The 23,116-nt window shown below is 45.0% G+C and overlaps 1 protein-coding gene across 5 annotated transcripts in view; it reads left to right on the forward strand.

Annotated features, from left to right (window-relative positions):
- The window catches only part of LOC141083864 (WD repeat and coiled-coil-containing protein-like), a 34,965-nt gene that overhangs the window by 1,669 nt on the left and 10,180 nt on the right, over positions 1-23,116 (forward strand). For 4 of the 5 annotated variants that reach the window (XM_073568346.1, XM_073568347.1, XM_073568348.1 and 1 more), the window contains exon 3: positions 17,016-18,915. In XM_073568346.1, the coding sequence (XP_073424447.1) occupies positions 17,035-18,915 (1,881 nt within the window). In that variant the 5' untranslated portion in view covers positions 17,016-17,034. Of the gene's footprint in view, positions 1-17,015; positions 18,916-21,625; positions 21,790-23,116 lie in introns of all 5 variants that reach the window. The other variant, XR_012230847.1, reaches the window with a different exon arrangement.

Consider the following 23,116-nt stretch of genomic DNA (forward strand, 5'->3'; position numbering starts at 1 on the left):
GGTTTATCGACAAAAATACAAAAATTACAATAATAAAATACAAAGTAGCGAGGGGCCTCGAGGTGAATACACTTAAAAGCGCCCACCAAAATGTTAAACCGGGCACTGATGGGTGTTAGTGAAAGGGTTAAATAGCTTTGGGCCACTGATTTCTCGCCACCATTCCATAGACAGTGATGGGCCTGTGATAAAACACTCCGGGATCGCCTTTGCTGGGGTCAAAGGTCACGTGCGTTCAGCATGAAACTCAGGCGCACAGCCGGGGTCCGGGTTTTGGCAAGACTAATAGTTGCACCGTGTCTTCCCCCTTTTTCTCTATCTGATAGAGTAAATCATTCTCCAGAACCATGTAAGGATATGCCAGCCTAGAGCCAGGTGCTATGGGTACAACATTTATCACTTTTACATTTGTCCTAGCCTCAGAAGGGGTAGGATCCTTTATTTGCTCGCTTTGGAAGTCATCTTTCTGAACTTCTAAATCCGGCAAACAGGGAGGTGGACGGCTGTCGGCCTCCTCCTCTTCCCCGGTCTCCTCCGTATCACCCGCCATGACTGAAAACGGGAATTGCAGGTCATTTCCAGCAGATTCTTCCCCCGAGTCTTCCAGGGAGACCTCTTCCAGGGGTTCGGGACCCACACGCGCCCTGGGAGAAGAATCATGTACATTATTACCCTGGGGTATCAACTGATTCTCCCACAATTGCCAGAAGTGGGGAAAATCCCGGCCCAAGATAACATCATGCAATAACGCCAGGACGAGTCCCACTTTATGTTGCACAGACCCATAGGAAGTAGTAATGCATATGATCGTGGTGAGGTACGAACAGGTGTCTCCATGCACACACGTTACAGAAAATTTGTCTGATGGTCCAGTTGGGGCTGACACCAGACTGGCCTTCACCAGAGTCACCACACTTCCCGAGTCTAACAATGCCACCACATTTTTTCCATCAACAGTTAAATTACACAAGTGTTTTTCCACATCCTTCTGACCAGCATTCACACTCACTACCCGTGCAACCATAGACATGCGGTTTTTAGAGTCTGTGACGTCGCACTGCATGGGTTCAGTAGTGACCGGACATTTCGGAGCGATGTGGCCCATCTCTTGGCAGCGGAAACACCTAACGGGCCCCTTGCTTAGACCATAGTTCGTTACTCTCGGTCTCGCCGTGCGGGCAGTCCCGTTTTCCTCCCCCACTGTCTTAGGGATTTTTCCATCTCCCCTACTCCCTGGAACAGTCTTACCGGTTCCACGTGGAGATGATGAAGAACGAGGTGGGGTAGCGTCGTCTCGGAGTCCTTCCGCCACGGAGTAACGTTCAACCAGATCCACCAGTTGATCTGCCGTCGTAGGATTTCCATGGCTTACCCACTTCCTCCGGGCTGGTGGTAGAGCTCTCAGGTACAGTCATGGCCAAAAGTATTGACACCCCTGCAATTCTGTCAGATAATATTCAGTTTCTTCCTGAAAATGATTGCAAACACAAATTCTTTGGTATTATTATCTTCATTTAATTTGTCTTAAATGAAAAAACACAAAAGAGAATGACGCAAAAAGCAAAACATTGATCATTTCACACAAAACTCCAAAAATGGGCCGGACAAAAGTATTGGCACCCTCAGCCTAATACTTGGTTGCACAACCTTTAGCCAAAATAACTGCGACCAACCGCTTCCGGTAACCATCAATGAGTTTCTTACAATGCTCTGCTGGAATTTTAGACCATTCTTCTTTGGCAAACTACTCCAGGTCCCTGATATTTGAAGGGTGCCTTCTCCAAACTGCCATTTTTAGATCTCTTCTATGGGATTCAGGTCTGGACTCATTGCTGGCCACCTTAGAAGTCTCCAGTGCTTTCTCTCAAACCATTTTCTAGTGCTTTTTGAAGTGTGTTTTGGGTTATTGTCCTGCTGGAAGACCCATGACCTCTGAGGTAGACCCAGCTTTCTCACACTGGGCCCTAAATTATGCTGCAAAATTTGTTGGTAGTCTTCTGACTTCATAATGCCATGCACACGGTCAAGCAGTCCAGTGCCAGAGGCAACAAAGCAACCCCAAAACATCAGGGAACCTCCGCCATGTTTGACTGTAGGGACCGTGTACTTTTCTTTGAATGCCTCTTTTTTTCTCCTGTAAACTCTATGTTGATGCCTTTGCCCAAAAAGCTCTACTTTTGTCTCATCTGACCAAAGAACATTCTTCCAAAATGTTTTGGGCTTTTTCAGGTAAGTTTTGGCAAACTCCAGCCTGGCTTTTTTATGTCTCGGGGTAAGAAGTGGAGTCTTCCTGGGTCTCCTACCATACAGTCCCTCTTCATTCAGATGCCGACGGATAGTATGAGTTGACACTGTTGTACCCTCGGACTGCAGGGCAGCTTGAACTTGTTTGGATGTTAGTGGAGGTTCTTTATCCAACATCCGCACAATCTTGCGTTGAAATCTCATGTCAATTTTTCTTTTCCGTCCACATCTAGGGAGGTTAGCCACAGTGCCATGGGCTTTAAACTTCTTGATGACACTGCGCACGGTAGACACAGGAACATTCAGGTCTTTGGAGATGGACTTGTAGCCTTGAGATTGCTCATGCTTCCTCACAATTTGGTTTCTCAAGTCCTCAGACAGCTCTTTGGTCTTCTTTCTTTTCTCCATGCTCAATGTGGTACACACAAGGACACAGGACAGAGGTTGAGTCAGCTTTAATCCATGTCAGCTGGCTGAAAGTGTGATTTAGTTATTGCCAACACCTGTTAGGTGCCACATTTAAGTTACAGGTGCTGTTAATTACACAAATTAGAGAAGCATCACATGATTTTTCGCACAGTGCCAATACTTTTGTCCACCCTCTTTTTTATGTTTGGTGTGGAATTATATCCAATTTGACTTTAAGACAATTCTTTTTGTGTTTTTTCATTTAAGACAAATTAAATGAAGATAATAATACCAAAGAATTTGTGTTTGCAATCATTTTCAGGAAGAAACTGAGTATTATCTGACAGAATTGCAGGGGTGTCAATACTTTTGGCCATGACTGTATTTGTCCATGACGACTCTCTGGATTATCTCTGGCGCTGTCAGCACCTCGGGTTGTAGCCACTTCTTCGTCACGTGGATCAGGTCGAACATCTTTGACCGCGGTGGTTTATCCGGCTGATAAGTCCATTGATGCACTCTCTGTGCACGGACAGCGGTCGTCACTCCCAGCCGGGCCAAGATCTCGGCTTTCAGTTTGTCAAAGTCCTGCGCAGCTTCAGGCTCTAAGTCATAATAAGCCTTTTGGGCTTCACCGGAAAGAAACGGGGCAATCAGGCCGGCCCATCGTGCCTTCGGCCATTTTTCTCGCACCGCCGTCCGTTCAAACGTGGTCAGGTATGCCTCGACGTCATCTTCGGTCGTCATCTTCTGCCAGTACCGACTCACGTGAATCACTCTCGACTCGGCTTCCAGGTTAACCTCAGGTAAGCTTGCCAGGCGCTGTGCCACCTGCTGGAGAAGCGAACGATCGGTAGCTGTCATGTCCACCATCAACTCCATCAGCTGGACCATCATCACCCGATTAGCTTCTTGCTGGACGGCGGTGGACTGTACTAGCGCCTTCACCACGTCCTCCATGCTCATGCTTCCCACGTGATGCCCGCATTCTCCACCACAATGTGATAAAACACTCCGGGATCGCCTTTGCTGGGGTCAAAGGTCACATGCGTTCAGCATGAAACTCAGGCGCACAGCCGGGGTCCGGGTATAACTGACACTGGGTCAGGTTTATTAATGGTGAAAGCAATGCATAAAGAAATAAAACATAAAACAAATCCTTGCCTGTCCGGCACTAACTAAGCAAGGTACGACCTAACTACCAACTGGCGGGCTTCTCCCATCCAGCCAAACCACAGTTACAGTGGGCACTGCTTCCACTCCCGTGTGTCTCTCACACAGACAGGCTCTCTGTGTCCCCAGGCTGAGACACTCACACAACCACCTGGCATCCTTTTATATCCGCCTCCCATTACTCAATAGTAACCAGGTGAGATACTGACCAGACTAGGCCACATAGGAAAGGTATCTGGGCGAGATATACCTGCCCTCATCCACTACTCCCACATGATTCTCACAGCCGCATCAAATTCACGTCACTCCAGCCCGGTGAGAATTGCCTCTTTGCCCAATTTGCTGCCCAGGACACATTTGGGCTGGGCTGGAGTCACCTGAATTTGATGCGGGGGGCCGTCACTATTGCTGGTGTGAGATCAGTGGCCCAAAGTCCTTTATCCCTTTCAATGACACCCTTCGGTGCCCACCTTGATGCCCATTTCTCTTGCTGGTTCTATGACTTGTAGCTGCTTTTTAAGTGTATTCACATCAGGGCTCCTCGCTGCATTTAATTTTATTCTATTTTTTTTTTTTATTTTTGTTGTTACGCCTGTAAAAAAATACAGAAAAAAAGAACCTGCCGAATAAGAAATCCACTCCAGCCTCGTGTAGTGTAGGGTATTATCTGTACGATCAAAGGATCACGTAGTGGGGCCAGTAAATATTGTGTGTGTGTCTATATAATATATAATTATTTTTTGCAGACAAAAAAAATCCAATTTTTCAGGAAGTCAATTTAATCCAATAAAAACAAGCGCCTCAAATTAGATCAACGCCTTCACGACATGCGCCGTATATGCACTGCGCTCCCACAAAGCGAAATATACGTGCGGTGCCGCAGTGACCGGGTTAAGATCGCTGCTGTTTCTGACAGCGGGCTGTCCCTGCACGTCACACCCCCCCACGTCGACGAACGCTGTGATTGGCTGATCAATTCTGACCAGCCAATCACAGCAATGTCACAATACAGTTGTAAAAAAAATAAATAAAAACACGTGTGACATTTGTCTCGGACAGCACCGATCACCGAAGTCACAATGGATGGGGTGACCGCGACATCACCTAGGCTGAGTAACCCTTTTTGGCACTGATTGGCACTGACCAATCAGCATCAAAAGAGTTATCCTAAAATAGCGATCACTGCTCTGCCCGCCATCTTTACCTGCGAGCTGGCGTGCAGAGTGGTTTTATTTCCCCTTTGTTACCCGAAAGAGAGAAATTCATTGGTGGCCAGTGCGGTCCTCCTGCGATCTGTGCTGTGTAGCCGATCTGTGATTGCAGCAGTTCCCCAATCCCTGTTCCAGCCCTAACCATTGTATTTCTGCACACTTCTTTGTGCTTTTTCCGTGTGTGCGGCGTCCTGCTCAGAGCATTCGTGCTATTTCCGTGGTCACAACGCTCTGATCAGCAGAAGTGCAACAGGGAACTTTTGCATTTTTTAGATATTGTTAGAGTAGCAAAAAAAAAAAAAAAATAATAGTAATTATTGCTGTGTAGCTTTATAGGTAGGGAGGTAGCGCATTAGTGGAGCGTGCATCAATGTGTTAGTGACATCAATTTTTCTTTTACACAAAAAAAATTGTTAGCGCCGAGTAACTTTATAGGTAGGGCATTATACAAACCTTTCTTCTCTACTCATTTTTCTTTTCTTTGTTTCTTCTAAAAAAAATTTTTTTTTTTTTTTTTTTTTTTTTTACGGTACTTTTTTCTCCTTCACTTTTTTTTTTTCTCCTCTACTTTTTATTTTTCTCCTCTACTTTTTATTTTTCTCCTCTACTTTTTATTTTTCTCCTCTACTTTTTATTTTTCTCCTCCTACTTTTTATTTTTCTCCTCCTACTTTTTATTTTTCTCCTCCTACTTTTTATTTTTCTCCTCCTACTTTTTATTTTTCTCCTCCTACTTTTTTTTATACGAACACCACCTACACACACATCTCCAGTGTTTTGAAGAATAAAATAAAAATTTCCCATTTGTCAAGAAGACGCCATGCACCAGGAGGCATACGCTTTCGTTGCCTCTGACAGGAGACAGGCAGTGAGGAAGATCCTACATTCTTCTATTTCTCCTCCTCATCTAACAGGGCTGTGGAGTCGGAAAGCCAAACCTCTGACTCCTCAATTTCCATGACACCGACTCCACCAAAATGGGCTCCGACTCCACAGCCGTGTCATGTAGTAAGGAAGGACCTCCAGCAAGGCGCCCTCTTCAACCCCTACAGCAATCCATCACATAAGGACTCCAGCCCCCGAAAATTATCGGCCCGTTATTCCAGATTTCATGGGTTGCTCATGAATCCAGTTTGATGTCACAGGACTCACTGAAATTGACTTTTTCAAATTCTTTTTCAGCGAGGAAATAATTAGTTTTATGGCGGCCCAGACAAATTTGTAGGCCCGTCAGTTTTTCACCCAAAATCCCACGTCATCATACGCCAGACGGACGCCTGTAAATGCAGCACAGATGATGACATTTTGGGGCATACGTCAGAAAACTTTAAGGTGACCCCTGGTAGAGGTAATATGTCCCAAAAGGCATTAATAAATATGCATGAACCCAAACACCAAAAATGTCGGGAGTGAAGTCATCATTATAAAGTTTAAAAAATGTTAAGCTTTATTAGGTATAAGTTCTAAAATTCTGTAAAACCCAAGATAGACACAAAAACACATCCATAGGTGGGTGAGTAACTAAAGGAGCCTCAAGGTAAAATTTCAAATAAAATGGTAAAGGGATATATACAATCTGAGATTATAAATAAGTTGCTACTGATAACACACTCATCTGGCATAAACAGATACGGGTGTATACCTAGAGAATGTATCCCACAGTTAGAAACCATGACATTAGTAATCCTATAAATAGTATTGTTAGTCACTAACTCACTCACCAAGGACCCGACGCGCATTTCGCAAATTCTTTGTCTGGGGTAGTTGGTGGGGAGGTCAATCACCGATTTAAACTATAATCGACCAAATCAGACACACACAATTAAAATAATAACAGGTGAGGCATATAAAGGACGGCACAGCATGTATATTTACTCCCGATATTCTTACCAAGCATGGTATGTACGCCAACGCATGCGCAATGACGGCACAATCTAAAGCAACGTGTGCGCCATACTTGTGACCACCACACCGTATGGTGGTCACCTGATTAGAGTGTCAGACGGATTTCGTGCCTGGGGAGTTTCGTACATGTGTGGTCGATGAGTCGTCTGGCTCGATCAGGTGATGAGGCATCATCATCATGACGCGTCTGGGGCATTCTGCGCATGCGTGCACGCAATTAAGTAAAGCACACAAGGGACCACACGTACAGCATCTAGTCAGGTGATTCTCACATAACAGTGGCATGAAAAAAGACAAAGATTTGTTTCAGGGGTTCTGATTTGCCTCTAGCAATCTTACGAGCAGCTCTCTCTGAAATTTTGCTTGGTCTTCTAGACCTTCTCTTGACCTCCACTGTTCCAGGTAACTGCCATTTTTTAATTACATTTCGAATCGAGGAAACAGCAACTTGAAAATGCTTTGCTATCTACTTATAGCCTTCTCCTGCTTTGTGGGCTTCCACCATTTTCATTTTCAGGCTATGTGCCCAGGATCAGGAAGCTGCAGTGTTTTGGACGTAGCGTATTTTCATTGAGTCCAAAACGCTGCTTTGTATTGAACACAGGTAAATCCGCATGTGTTCACTGAACCGTGAAGATTTATTGCATCCAATACATTCTATTGTGAAAATTATGGAAATTGTGGAAATTTCTGTTGCAGAGACTAGCATGTCCACAAGAGAAATTGACACGCTGCAGATCTGAAAGACGCACCACATGTCAGTGTCCGCGGGTGATCTGCAGAGGCACATAGACGCACAGTGGACATGGGATTTCTAGAAATCCCATCCACTATGCTGGAACCTCTGGCGGCTGCGTATTTGATGCTACATAAATACGCAGCGTGAAACTGGCTGCAAATCCTGAACAGGGGAACGTACCCTTAGACTGCTAGGCAGCTGCTTAGAACCCATGGCTGCTATTTCTTGACACAAGATTGGAGGGGTTGGGTTTTTATAAAGCTGGGAAATTTGCATCGCCTGGCCTTTTCTAAAGATGGTGAATAAGCCATAACCCTAACAGGCCAATTAAGGGCTGAACCCTTGGTCAACACACATCTCCAAAGGGGCCCAAACTTTTGCATCTGCCCATTTTCCTTTTTGCCATTTTTAAAGTGTAAAAAATGCCTTTTTTTGCCTAAAATACAAGGGAAATGTGTCATCTGTACTGTATTTTTCAGACTATAAAATGCACCTAGGTTTTAGAGGAGGAAATTAGGAAAAAAAATGGAAGCAAAAAGTGTTGTCAATTCTATACTTAATATCACCTATCCTGGTATATATGGCCCCCATCATCCCTATCCTGGTAGGAATGGCCCCATCCCTGTCCTGGTATGATTGGCCCCATCCCTGTCCTGTTATGCATTGTCCCATCATCCTCCTTATCCTGGTATACATGGCCCCAGAAAAAAAAAAAAAAAAAAAAATTACACTTACCTTCCCAGCGCTCCCTCGCAGCGTCCTTCTCCGCTGCCAGCAGTTGCGTTATGCTTGTAAGCAGCGCATGGAAGGGACTTCATGCTCTGCCTGCAAGCCAAAGGGCAGCTGCCAGAATATTCAGTGCTCTGCACGCCGGGACTGTGCGCGCAAAGCCGTGAGAATTCATTGCTGCTACCGGCAGTCACGTGTGCCGCTACTTAGGAGAAATGAATATTCCTGAAATGGGGTGAATATTCATTTCTCTTAACCCCTTCACTACCAAGGGTGGTTTGCACGTTAACTCCCGGGCCAATTTTTACAATTCTGACCACTGTCCCTTTATGAGGTAATAACTCTGGAACGCTTCCATGGATCCCGGTGATTCTGACATTGTTTTCTCGTGACATATTGTACTTCATGTTAGTGGTAAAATTGCATTCAAATAACTTGCGTTTGTTTGTGAAAAAAACGGAAATTTGGCGAAAATTTTGAAAATTTCGCAATTTTTATGCCCTTAAATCACAGAGATACGGCACACACAAAAAACTTAATACATAACATTTCCCACATGTTTACTTTACATCAGCACAATTTTGGAACCAAAATTTTTTTTTTGTTAGGAAGTTATAAGGGTTAAAAATTGACCAGCGATTTCTCATTTTTGCAACACCATTTTATTTTTAGGGACCACTTCACATTTGAAGCCACTTTGAGGGGTCTATATGATAGAAAATACCCAAAAGTGACACCATTCTAAAAACTGCACCCCTTAAGATGCTTAAAACCACATTCAAGAAGTTTATTAACCCTTTAGGTGCGTCACAGGAATTTTTTGAATATTAAAAAAAAAATGAACATTTAACTTTTTTTCACAAAAAAAATACTTCAGGTTCAATTTTCTTTATTTTACCAAGGGTAACAGGAGAAATTGGACTGCAAAAGTTATTGTGCAATTTGTCCTGAGTACGCTGATACCTGATATGTGGGGGGGAACCACTGTTTCGGCGCATGGCAGACCTCAGTAGGGAAGGAGCGCCGTTTGACTTTTTCAATGCAAAACTGGCTGGAATTCAGATCGGACGCCATGTCGCGTTTGGAGAGCCCCTGATGTACCTAAACAGTGGAAACCCCCCAAGTGACCCCATTTTGGAAACTAGACCCCCAAAGGAACTTATCTAGATATGTGGTGAGAACTTTGAACCCACAAGGGCTTCACAGAAGTTTATAACGTACAGCGGTACAATTAAAAAAAATCATATTTTTTCCACAAAAATGATCTTTTCACCCCCAATTTTTATTTTTCCAAGGGTAACCGGACCCTAAAAGTTATTGTGCAATTTGTCCTGAGTATGCTGATACCCCATATGTGGGGTAAATGACTATTTGGGCGCATAGCAGAGCTCGGAAGGGAAGCAGCGCCATTTGACGTTTTTGGCTAGATTTGAGATCGGACACCATGTCGCGATTGGAAAACCCCTGATGTACCAAAACAGTGGAAACCCCCCACAAATGACACCATTTTGGAATCTAGACCCCCCAAGGAACTTATCTAGATATGTGGTGAGAACTTTGAACCCCCCCAGGGCTTCACAGAAGTTTATAATATACAGCAGTACAATTAAAAAATCATATTTTTTCCACAAAAATGATCTTTTCACCCTCAATTCTTATTTTTCCAAAAGTAACAGGACCCTAAAAGATATTGTGCAATTTATCCTGAGTACGCTGATACCCCACATGTGGGTGTAAACCACTATTTGGGCGCATGGCAGAGCTTGGAAGGGAAGCAGCGCCATTTGACGTTTTTGGCTGGAATTGAGATTGGACACCATGTCGCGTTAGGAAAGCCCCTGATGTACCAAAACAGTAGAAACCCCCCACAAATGACACCATTTTGGAAACTAGACCCCCCAAGGAACTTATCTAGATGTGTGGTGAGCACTTTGAACCCCCCAGTGCTTCACTGAAGTTTATAACGTCCGGGCGTGAAAATAAAAAAATCGTATTTTTTCCACAAACGTCATCTTTTAGTCCCCAATTTTTTTATTTTCCCAAGGGTAACAGGAGAAATTGGACCCCAAAAGTTGTTGTCCAATTTGTCCTGAGTACGCTGATACCTCATATGTGGGAGAAAACTACTGTATGGGCACACGTCGGGGCTCGGAAGGGAAGTAGTGACGTTTTGGAATGCAGACTTTGATGGATTGGTCTGCGGGTGTCATGTGCGTTTGGAGAGCCCCTGATGTACCTAAACTATTGAAACTCCCCACAAGTGACCCCATTTTGGAAACTAGACCCCCCACGGAGCTTATCTAGATGTGTGGAGAGCACTTTGAACCCCCAAGTGCTTCACAGAAGTTTATAACGCCTGGGCGTGAAAATAAAAAAAACATTTTTTTCCTCAAAATTATATTTTTGCCCCCAATTTTTTATTTTCCTAAGGGTAACAGGAGAAATTGGACCCCAAAAGTTGTTTTGTAATTTGTCCTGAGTAGGCTGATACCCTACATGTGGGGGTAAAACACTGTTTGGGCGCATGGCAGAGCTTGGAAGGGAAGGAGCACCATTTGACTTTTTCAACGCAGAATTGGCTGGAATTGAGATCAGACGCCATGTTGCCTTTGGAGAGCACCTGATGTGCCCAAACAGTGGAAACCCCCCAATTATAACTCCAACCCAAACCCCAACACACCCCTAACCCTAATCTGAGCCCTAGCCCTAACCCTAGCCTAACCCTAGCGGGAAAATGGAAATAAATACATTTTCTTTTAGTGTTATTATTTTTCCCTAACTAAGGGGGTGATAACGGGGGGTTTGATTTACTATTTATGGCGGTTTTTATGTTTGGCGGCTGTCGCACCTTAAAAGACGCTTTTTATTGTAAAAATAGTTTTTGCATCACCACATATTGAGAGCTATAATTTTTCCGTATTTTGACCCACTGAGTCATGTGAGGTCTTATTTTTTGCGGGACGAGTTGACGTTTTTATCGGTATCATTTTCGGGCACGTGACATTTTTTGATCGCTTTTTATTTCGATTTTTGGGACGCAGAATGAACAAAAACCAGCGTTTCATGAATTTCTTTTGGGGGGTGCGTTTACACCATTCCGCATGCGGTAAAATTGATAAAGCGGTTTTATTCTTCGGGTCAGTACGGTTACAGCGATACCTCATGTATGTGTTTTTTTTATGTTTTGTCGGTTTCTTGCAATGAAAACAATTTTATGTAAAAAATAATTATTTTTGTATCGCTTTATTCTGCGAGCTATAACTTTTTTATTTTTTTGCGGATGATGCTGTATGGCGGATCGTTTTTTGCGGGACAAGATGACGTTTTCAGCGGTACCATGGATATTTATATGCGTCTTTTTGATCGCGCGTTATTGCACTTTTTGTTCGGTGGTATGATAATAAATCATTATTTTTTGCTTCGTTTTTTATTTTTATTTTTTAAGGGGTTCGCTAAAGGGGTTAACTAATGGGACAGTTTTATAGGGCAGGTCATTACGGACGCGGCGATACCAAATATGTGCACTTTTATTGTTTTTGGTTTTTTTTATTTTGAAAAAATGGATTTATTGGGGAATATTTTTTTTTTTTACTAATTTATTTAGCGATTATTATTTTTAACACTTTTATTTTTTTTTTTTTTTTTTACTTTATTACCTTGTCCCAGGTGGGACATCACTGTCCTGTGACAGATCGCTGATCTGTCACATCACAGATCACTGTGACAGATCAGCGATCTGTCACAGGCACTTCTGCAGACTTCCTCATGCCTGCGCTTTGCAGGCAGTGAGGAAGTCAGCTCCCTGCAGGACCCCGTCGCCATCTTGGATCCGGGGGCCTGTAGGGAAAGAGCCCTCCGCAGCAGCGCTGCACATTGCACTGCCATGGGGGGCTCAGGGAAGCACGGAGGGAGCCCCCTCCCTGCCGATGCTTCCCTTTAACCCCCGGTACACCGCGATCGGGTTTGATCGCCGTGTGCAAGGGGTTAACGTGTCGGGGGCGGTCCGTGACCGCCCCTGACACATTGTGCCGGGTGTCAGCTATGATAATTAGCTGACACCCGGCCGCGATCAGCGGCGCTCACCACGTGATCGCTGGGACGTAATATTCCGTCCATGGTAGTTAGGTTCAGGGTCACATGGACGGAATATTACGTCCTTTGTAGGTAAGGGGTTAAAGGGAAGGTGCCGCAATTTTATATAATTTGCAAAAAAAGAGTAAGTAACAAAACATGTTGTTTCAGCAAATGTTGCACTAACCAGGATTTATTGTTTGTTTGTAATAATGTTTTAATGTAGCCACTGGGTGCTGCCATCTTGATTTGCAGATCTGTGGAGGACTCATACAGTCTGCAAATATGGCCGTTCCTGGACATAGGAGACTGCGGTCGGCTCCCGACCGCACATTGCAGCCTCAGTAGCAGAGAACTGGGCACGCCCCTGTGGGCTGCACCATTCACTGCTGTAGGTGTGGCTGGGCGCCATTTTACTGTAGCCCAGTGCTACAGTCTGAGGAGGACGGTGACACAACCCATAGTCTAGTGTATAATTGGGGGGGCTGGAAGTTTCACCAGTGTGGGCATATCTCTCTAATACTGTCTCCTGTGATACTGCCTGCTGAGCCGTGTATCTAATCCTATCCTGTGTGATACTGACTGCTGAGCCTTGTATCTAATCCTATCCTGTGTGATACTGACTGCTGAACCGTGTATCTAATCCTCTCTTGTGTGATACTGACTGCTGAGCCGTGTATCTAATCCTCTCCTGTGTGATACTGACTGCTGAGCCGTGTATCTAATCCTCTCCTGTGTGATACTGACTGCTGAGCCGTGTATCTAATCCTCTCCTGTGTGATACTGACTGCTGAACCGTGTATCTAATCCTCTCCTGTGTGATACTGACTGCTGAGCCGTGTATCTAATCCTCTCCTGTGTGATACTGACTGCTGAGCGTGTATCTAATCCTCTCCTGTGTGATACTGACTGCTGAGCGTGTATCTAATCCTCTCCTGTGATACTGTCTGCTGAACCGTGTATCTAATCCTCACTTGTGTGATACTGACTGCTGAACCGTGTATCTAATCCTCTCCTGTGTGATACTGTCTGCTGAACCGTGTATCTAATCCTCACTTGTGTGATACTGACTGCTGAGCCGTGTATCTAATCCTCTCTTGTGTGATACTGACTGCTGAACCGTGTATCTAATCCTCTCCTGTGTGATACTGTCTGCTGAGCCGTGTATCTAATCCTCTCCTGTGTGATACTGACTGCTGAACCGTGTATCTAATCCTCTCCTGTGTGATACTGTCTGCTGAGCCGTGTATCTAATCCTCTCCTGTGTGATACTGACTGCTGAGCTGTGTATCTAATCCTCACTTGTGTGATACTGACTGCTGAACCGTGTATCTAATCCTCTCCTGTGTGATACTGTCTGCTGAGCCGTGTATCTAATCCTCTCCTGTGTGATACTGACTGCTGAACCGTGTATCTAATCCTCTCCTGTGTGATACTGTCTGCTGAGCCGTGTATCTAATCCTCTCCTGTGTGATACTGTCTGCTGAGCCGTGTATCTAATCCTCTCCTGTGTGATACTGTCTGCTGAGCCGTGTATCTAATCCTCTCCTGTGTGATACTGTCTGCTGAGCCGTGTATCTAATCCTCTCCTGTGTGATACTGTCTGCTGAGCCGTGTATCTAATCCTATCCTGTGTGATACTGTCTGCTGAGCCGTGTATCTAATCCTATCCTGTGTGATACTGTCTGCTGAGCCGTGTATCTAATCCTATCCGGTGTGATACTGCTCTCCTGAAATACTCTGTGCTGCTGTCACCCTGCTGGTTTTATGTGTGATCTACATGGTGGTATTGTGTATGATCTATATGGCGGCATTGTGTGTGAAGTATATGGCGGTATTATTTGTGATCTGCTAAAAGGGGACCCATTCTAGGGTGGTTCTGGCTGAGCACCTGCACACGGGTCAGGGGTAATAGGTGCAGTCAGGGGAGGGCTGGTGAGGCAGCTGAAGAGAGGGGTCTCATTTTTATCGTTACTGTATGGCTCCATTCCCCCCCAGCCTGCTTCCCAGCGTCACCCCGGACTGCGCCTGTCGCCTCGCTTTCACACATCGCCAGGACAGGATCTGAGGAGGGGAAATGGGGTCTTTGCCTGCAAAGTCTGGATCAGAATAGGCCATCAATCAGCAGAAATGTTTCCTGGATTTCTGTGCTGCTGTCTCCCTGCTCCTCACCCATGTATCTCCCTCTGTGCCCCACATAGACCAGCGCACTGCTCTCCTGAAATAATGTGTGCTGCTGTCACTCTGCTCCCTCTACCATATATCTCCCTCTGTGCCCCCCATAGACCAGCGCACTGCTCTCCTGAAATACTCTGTGCCCCCCCATAGACAAGCACACTGCAATCCTGAAATACTCTGTCCTGCTGTCACCCTGCTCCTCCCCCATACATCTCCCTCTGTGCCCCCCATAGACCAGCGCACTGCTCTCCTGAAATACTGTGTGCTGCTGTCACTCTGCTCCCTCTACCATATATCTGTGTGCCCCCCCCATAGACCAGCACACTGCTCTCCTGAAATACTCTGTGCTGCTGTCACCCTGCTCCCAGAATCCTTGCCTGCCATGCTCAGTGACCAAAGACCCCATTCCTCTCCTCAGATCCTGTCCTGGCGATGTGTGAAAGCGAGGCGACAGGGGCCTGATATATGGGGGAAGGAGCAGGGTGACAGCATTACAGAGTATTTCAGGAGAGCAGTGTGCTGGTCTATGGGGGGGCGCCCTGTTCGGTGCCAGGGATTGTACATAGAGCGCTGTGTTTTATACACATGGATGGACCGTCTGCTTGTCTGCTCCACAGAAATCCAGGAAACATTTCTGCTGATTGATGACCTGTTCTGATCCAGACTTTACATGAAAAGACAGTCAGTAACTTTGCAAGCCCCATCAAAATGGCTGCTCACTGTGTTCCTAGATGTCATCCTCTCTTTTCCCTTAGCAAACACCCAGTAGGGGAGGAGAGTAGTGACATCACACCCATGTCAGCAGATTCCGCCCATACAGTGTCCAATTTAGGGCATGATCATATATCAAAATCAAACATCATGGACACTGTACGCCCATAATTACTGCAGGACAGTAATGTGAGCTAGTTGTAGTGGAAATGCCAAACTTTTTAAAATTATTTTTCATATTTTACAAAATTAAAAACAAATGATAATATTTTTTAAGAAAACGTAAACATTAATTCTTTACATTTTTTTTCAATTGCTGAAAAATTTTTTGGGGGATGGCACCTTCCCTTTAAGTATCAGCACACGTGACCACAGGCAGCAGCAGGAAGGCTCCGACTGACACTGTGCTGGCTAGAGAGCAATGAATACACACGCCTTTGCACGCACACAATCCTAGCGTGCAGAGCATTGAGTATACCTGCAGCGGGACCAATCATACCAGAATGCCATTAGAGTAAATGAATATTCATTATTCATTGGGTGCAGTGAATATTCATTTCTCTTTAGCGGCAGGCACAGGAGTTAGCTGCAGCAGCCGGCTCCTGCATCTGTGACTCATTGCTCTGCCGAAACCGCTCCCCCCACAGCCAGAGCCGGTACACCCAGACTATAAGACGCACCCGACATTTTCCTCCACATTTTTTGGAGGAAAAAAATGTGTCTGAAAATCCGGTAACTTTAGGGCTTTTAGAGATCATTTAATCTTCAACTTGCTTAATTGTTCACAATAACAGTAATTCTGACCAGGGCCAGGGGTGCCCAGACTTTTACATGCCAGTGTACACACAGCTTTGCTACATGCACAGATACATACAGCTCTGCTACATGCAAACATAGACAAACACCCCCACACCCTATACATTACCACATGCTGTAGTTCTGAATGGGACCTATAGGGAAGCTACAGCTCAAGCCCCTTTCAAGTCATGTGATCAGTCGTGGAGTTACAACCATGCAGAAGGTCCTGCAGCCTCCATTCAGTCCCGGAGGCTCCCTCTCCCGCTCTGCACCGGTCACATAGATCTGTGTCGGACAGGAGGAGTGACGGCAGCTCTCTGATGAGGAGGGACGCGGTGTCTGCGTTCTCCTACATCCCAGGAACCTGTCTCCAGACTATAAGATGCACACACTTTTTAATGAGTTTTTCTTGCTAAGAAATGTCTTATAGTCTGAAAAATACAGTGTTTTATTTTTTGTGCGTTGGCAAAAATGGGGTTTTAATATTATTGTTTATTATATTATTTAAAATTAGTGTTATCATTTTTAGCAAAACTTAATATTTTCAAAAGCGTTTCTTTTTATTTAGTTTTGACATTTTTTGCACTAAGACCGCTCCATATATGCGCTGTACAAGTACGTTAGATGTCAGGAAGGGCCTGCATATTGTAGTCTCTCACCGCTAATGCGTCATCCGCTGTTATCTACTGCATAGTGACGCCACGTCACAAGACCGTGACCGTGATGTCTTGGCTCATATGACTGTCATTCAGCTGAGCTGCATATCACAAATTATCTACGATTTATTACATGCGTCAAATACATCATGTTCTAACCAGGATATTCTGTGTCTCTTATTTGTGTCTGCAGATGTTTTGCGTGAAAAGCAATGGAGTTAGGAAAGGGTAAACTCCTGAGAAGCGGCCTCAATGCCTTGTACCAGGCCATACATCCGGTGCACGGCTTAGCCTGGACAGATGGCAAACAAGTCATTCTGACCGCCTTGCACCTTCACAATGAAGACCCCAAGTTTGGCAGCTCCGTGGTGATCGGACAATTTGAACATGTCCACGGCCTCTACTGGGGTGCGGCTCATGCCAGTGACATCCCCGCTCTCCTGGCCGTCCAACACAAGAAACATGTGACCGTCTGGCAGCTGTATTACAATAATTCAGAGAAGAACAAGTTGGTTGTTTCTCAGACCTGTGAAGTCGGGGACCCCCTGCCTGTTCTCCCGCAGGGCTGCGTGTGGCACCCAAGCAGAGACATCTTGGTTATTTTAACCAAACGGGACGTTTCTCTCTTGTATTCTGTGCGCTCGGAAAACGCTAGCGTTAAGGCGGACATCAAAAGCACGGGGGTTGTTCATTGCGCTTGCTGGACTAAAGATGGAAGCCGTTTGGTGGTCGCCATCAGTAGCGCTCTCTACTCTTACATTTGGGACGGCAAGCACAAAATGTTAAATCCCTGCACTTTTTGCCCCATATTTGATGTCGGAGGGTACATTTGCGCTATCGAATCTACGGTTGACTCTCAGGTGGCTGTTGCTACAGAGCTTCCTTTAGATAGGTTATGTGCATTAAATTCTGGCATTGCATTCGACATGCCCGCAACCTCCGAAACGACTCCCTCCGCCCAACCTGCCCTGCTGCTCATGGACGAAGAGTTCTCCTTAGACGTGGGGCGAAAATCAACCGATTCTGGAACTTCCCTATCCACAGATTCGCCGGTTACTTCACCCGGTACTGTGGACCTAACCCATATCTTGATCAACCACTCGAAATCTGACCTGAGTCCACTTCTTAACTTGAAACCTAAGGACTATATAACGGGAAGCGGACAAGATTCTTCACATCTGATCCTTGTAAATTTCGAGAAAAAAGTGACATCCACAAGGAAGGTCAGCATCCCTGGGATTCTGGTCCCGGACATCTTGGCATTTGATCCTGGTGCGCATATCGTAGCAGTTGCTTCAAACACGTGTAGCCATGTTCTAGTTTACTCACTGACATCTACTAACATGCCAAACATCCAGCAAATCCAACTAGAGAAGAATGAGCGGCCTAAAGGTTTGTACTTCCTGACTGATAAGATGCTCTTAGTGCTGGTGGGGAGGCAGAAGACGTGCGACCCGGCTTTCCTTCCATCTTCCAGCTCCGATAAGTATATCATCCGTCTGATGGTGAAGGAGGTTATGTTTGACGACGACTCTGAGATCCCGAGCGCACACTCGAGCTTTGACTCCTCCGCTTTATTACACCGTAGGAAGAAGTATGTGGACTCTTTATACAAAGATGAGCCGTCTCCCGCTTGCCGCGAGCTTTTAATCCCGGGAAGTTCCTCCGGACGTCAGTCTTTAAGTAAAAAGCAGCTCATAGAAGAGATTCGTGGTTACAACTGTGATCAAAGCCCGTCGTCCAGCGCCAGCGACTTCGATGATAAAAAGACCTCGATCACTTTGCACAACTTAGACACCGAGCCAAAAAATCGGTCTGTACTGCTAGGTCTAGAGACACATCGGAAGCCTTCCAGCAGACCGGCATCTCCAAAACTGCAATCCCAAGTGTGCAAGAACCTAACTAAGAACGCCACCACAGTCCCTGACCATGATATTCTACATGTGTCCCGAAATCTGGAGCGACTTTGCTGCAACATGTCTAATCTCCAGCAGCGCCTATCAGATCTGACGGACCTGGCGCAGAACGGAAGGAAGTCCTATCTGTCCTACCCATCCTTTAGAGAGGCTCCGTTTGTTACCATCATATGCCAGGTATTTCCCTTGTTTTACTCATGGGTTCTATTGCTAAAAATGTAGTTCCATCCAAAACTTAAAAATGATTGACATTGTCCCCCACCCTTCCGCAATCTCAATCATGATGTGCCGAAGGGTTGGCATGGCAGCTGATGGCTATGCGTGCACTGAGGCCCGCGGCTCACCCGCAGAGACGGACATGTGGCACATCTTTCCAGACCCCAGCATGTCAATTTATGTAGTGGAGACCCTCAGTCTCTGCTGCGTAAATTCCCCATACACTGCATTATCTTCCTAGTCACATGTGTATTAAGTGCGGGAACGCAGCTCACTACACATGTGCGCTAATTTACATAATGGTAAATCTTGTGCACAGCCTGAAGTACATGACACAGGAATTGGAGGAAAGCACAGAGAGAGGTCCTCTCCTTTTTAATAAATAAATAATAATTAAAAAAAAATGGCATGGGTCCCCCTATGTTTTTTAACCAGCCAGCGTAAAGCAGACTACTGGCACTGGTATTTCAGGCAGGTAAGGATCCAATATCCATGAATCTTATCATCCTGATAATACCAGAACCCAGCAGTCTGCTTACCTTGGATGTTAGCAAACATAGTGGGATCCCCTCCAAAACAAATAGTGTTGGGTCCCCCTATTTTTGTTAACCAGCCAAAGAAAAAGCAGACAGCTGTAGCCTGGTATTCTCAGGCTGGTGAGGCCCATGGATTTTGGCCCCCACCAGCCTAAAAATAGCGTCCTGCAGCCACCCCACAATTGTCTCACCCAAAGATGCACGTTACCTGGCTCTTCCCACTGCCCTGTAGCAGTGGCAAGTTGGGTAATATTTGTGGGGTTTATGTCACCTTTGTATTGTCCTGTGACATCAAGCCCACGGCTTAGTAATGGAGAAGTGTCTATAAGAGATCTATCCATTACTAATCCTATAGTTGTATTGTAAATAAAGACATAGCCAGAATAAAGTCTTTTATTAAACTTAATTAAACTATACTTACTGCATTGCCTAATTCCACCGAAGCCTGCATTTTCCTGTAAGAGAAGTAAAATAAAAAATCAACAGTATACCTTACCTGTCCGCCAAGAAGATATACTTCCTGTCCCACCACGAGTCCAGCTCTGCTACATCTCAATGCCTTTGGCTGAACGGTGGCATTATGCCACCATCCAGCCTGACATCCAGACATAGCGGAGCTTGTATATGACCACCGGAAATAACTTGGTCTCCGGTGATTACCTTCACTGCAGTCCAGTGACCGGAGATAACCCCATCCCCAGCGGTCACGTGCACGGCAGTTCTCGCGGTCAGCTCAGTCATTGCGAGAACTGCTGTGGACGCAAACTTCCAGCTGCGTTCACATGCATAGAAGCTGTGTTCCTGCACTTAATACGCATGTGACTAGAAAGATAATGCGGTTTTACCTCATCTAATGATAGTCCATGGAAAATTTACGCTCCTGTGACTGAGCGTCTCTGCAACATAAATAGAAATGCTGCGGTCTGGAAAGATGCAGGGCTGCGACTGGCATCTCTAAAGGCAGAGTGGAGATGACATTTCTTGAAATCCCATCCACTATGCTGTAATATCTGGACGCTGAGGGTTTGACGCTGCGAATGGACGCAGCGTCCATCCTGCAGCGTTTACTGACCGTGGGACCATACCCTTAGTTGCCTAGCTGCCCCCCAGCTCCTTCTCCTGTGGTTGGGTTCTTGGTCCTCTTTCCTTGTGGATGCACATGCTCTGTAGCTTCCCTGCCCATGATGTCAGTGATCCGGAAGTGAAGCGGAGAAATGGCGCATGTGCAGTAGATGTAACAAGCGAGACGTTTCCCTCTCTACCTGCGAGAGTGCGTGTTTTTGAGAAACGCCCATCTTGACATCTAAATACTTGAATATTTTAGGCTGAGTGAGCCTTTTCACTGACTGGCACCATTTTATGCCCTCTCCCTCTAAATCCCCCCCCCATGTGGCCCCGTCATGGCAATATCTGAGGGACTAAAGAGCAAAAATCGGAGTTAACTTTTGTTTCTGGCCTTTGCGACAGGGGGTCAGTTGGATGTTGTTGACACAACCGCTTGGCGCCTTTTCACAGATTTGTAGCCATGTTGGCCCCCTGGCTCCTCACATTTGTCTAGACGAGCTGTACCCATTTCCTTTTTATATCCGTATAAGGCCACGTTCACACCTTCAGTATTTGGTGAGCGGTTTACATCAGTAATTTGGCTGATTTTGACTTACAAATGCTGATGTGAAATACTGAACGTGTGAACATGGCCTAAAAGTGAGAGCGCCCTTCTAGCCACAAATTGGGAATCCCAGTAATCTCCAATTCCAGCTCTTCTGTCCCCAGTATCCTAAAAGTAAAAGTTTTAGGATAAATGTTTTTTAGGAAGGCAGGGAAGGTAATGGCTGATTCCCAGGAGGCTGCGGCTTCGGCTTCCTGCAAGGATTACTGACTAACAAGATTACCGGAGACTGCTCCATTATCTCTGCAATTACCAAGATGCTAGCATTTAAAGGGCACTCATTAAAGGGAACGTTTTGGTAAAAATTATCATTGTTTTGTAAACTTTTTTTTTTTTTTATGGATTTTTGGCGATTTTTCTATTTTTTTTCGGTTTCTTTACATATATTAAAATTATCCAGAAATGTTGTAGTTTTTTTTCTCTGAATACTGAGCCTTATAATAATTACCCTTTCTGTTCTGTATAGAAGAATTTTCAGCACTTTATCATCACAAAGAAGACTACAATGACTGATAGCACCTCTATATACAGTAGATAACACGGGATCCACCATTCACAATAGGTGATGTCACAGCTCACCTCCTCCTCCTGTACAATGACTGATAATTCAGGATTCACCATTCTCAATAGGTAATGTCACAGCTCACCTCCTCCTCCTTTACAATGACTGATAACACCTCTATATACAGTAGATAACGCAGGACCCACCATTCACAGTAAGAGATGTCACAGCTCACCTCCTCCTCCTGAACAATGACTGATAACACCTCTATATACAGTAGATAACACAGGATCCACCATTCACAATAAGTGATGTCACAGCTCTCCTCCTCCTCCTCCTCCCGTACAATGACTGATAATTCAGGATTCACCATTCTCAATAGGCGGTGTCACAGCTCACCTCCTCCTCCTGTACAATGACTGATAACACCTCTACATACAGTAGATAACACCGGATCCACCATTCACAGTAGGTGTTGTCACAGCTCACCTCCTCCCTCTACTGTACAATGACTGATAACACCTCTTTATACAGTAGATAACACAAGATCCACCATTCACAATAGATGATGCCACAGCTCACCTCCTCCTGTACTATGACCTCTGCACAGGTCACAGAGCATACCCCCACACTCTCCCATAGAATTCAGTCACTTCCAGACTATTGCTTTATATGGCTCCTATGATTGCTGTAAATCTCTGAATGCTTTGAAACAGTATCTCGGGCAAGATGGCTTCCCCCATAATTATGCACAGAAAATAGGCAAAAAATCTAAATTCAGAATAAAAGCGATAAAAAGAATATTTATTGCTGCAAAAAATGTAAATTAAGCATTCCTTTAAAGTTATCAGTTTATAGAGGTGCGAGACCAGCAAATGTCACGTAAAGGGTAAAGTTGCCTTCTTGGGCATTTGTATTTCTATAAACAAGTTGAAATCTGCTCATCAGATCCAGGTAATTGGCTAATGTTGGTGGGCACAGTGCGCGGACAAAGACCATGGGCCGGATCCCAGCCAGGAACAAATGTGTACTGTGAAACAATCGTGATGAAAAACACGTTATTTAAACCTTAATTTATCGATTAGATCTTTACAATTAGAAAAAAAGGGAGGATTAACATAGAAACTGCGCGTTTAGAGCCCTTAATCGTAGCACTGTAGCTGTGTCAGTAATAGGTATGTGGATGAATGACGTACATAGTTACTACCCACAATGCAACCCATTTTTTTTAACCAATCCCTGTCTATGAATATCTCAAAATCATAAAGTAAAAGATAAGAAAGTGTGTACGATCAGATTTCCCTAATCCAATCCTTACATTTAACTTTAATAAGAATATAATAGATCTGTTTTGTAATTTAGACCCCGCATCTGCATACGTAAGATCCAACAGGCTTGACTGGTTAGCCAAAAACTAGACAAATCCCCTCCCCGAGGAGGACAGAACTCCAACTT

The sequence above is a fragment of the Dendrobates tinctorius genome, unplaced genomic scaffold (genome assembly GCF_039654945.1).
Source record: "Dendrobates tinctorius isolate UK_male_01 unplaced genomic scaffold, ASM3965494v1 ptg000021l, whole genome shotgun sequence".
Classification (NCBI taxonomy): Eukaryota; Metazoa; Chordata; class Amphibia; order Anura; family Dendrobatidae; genus Dendrobates; species Dendrobates tinctorius.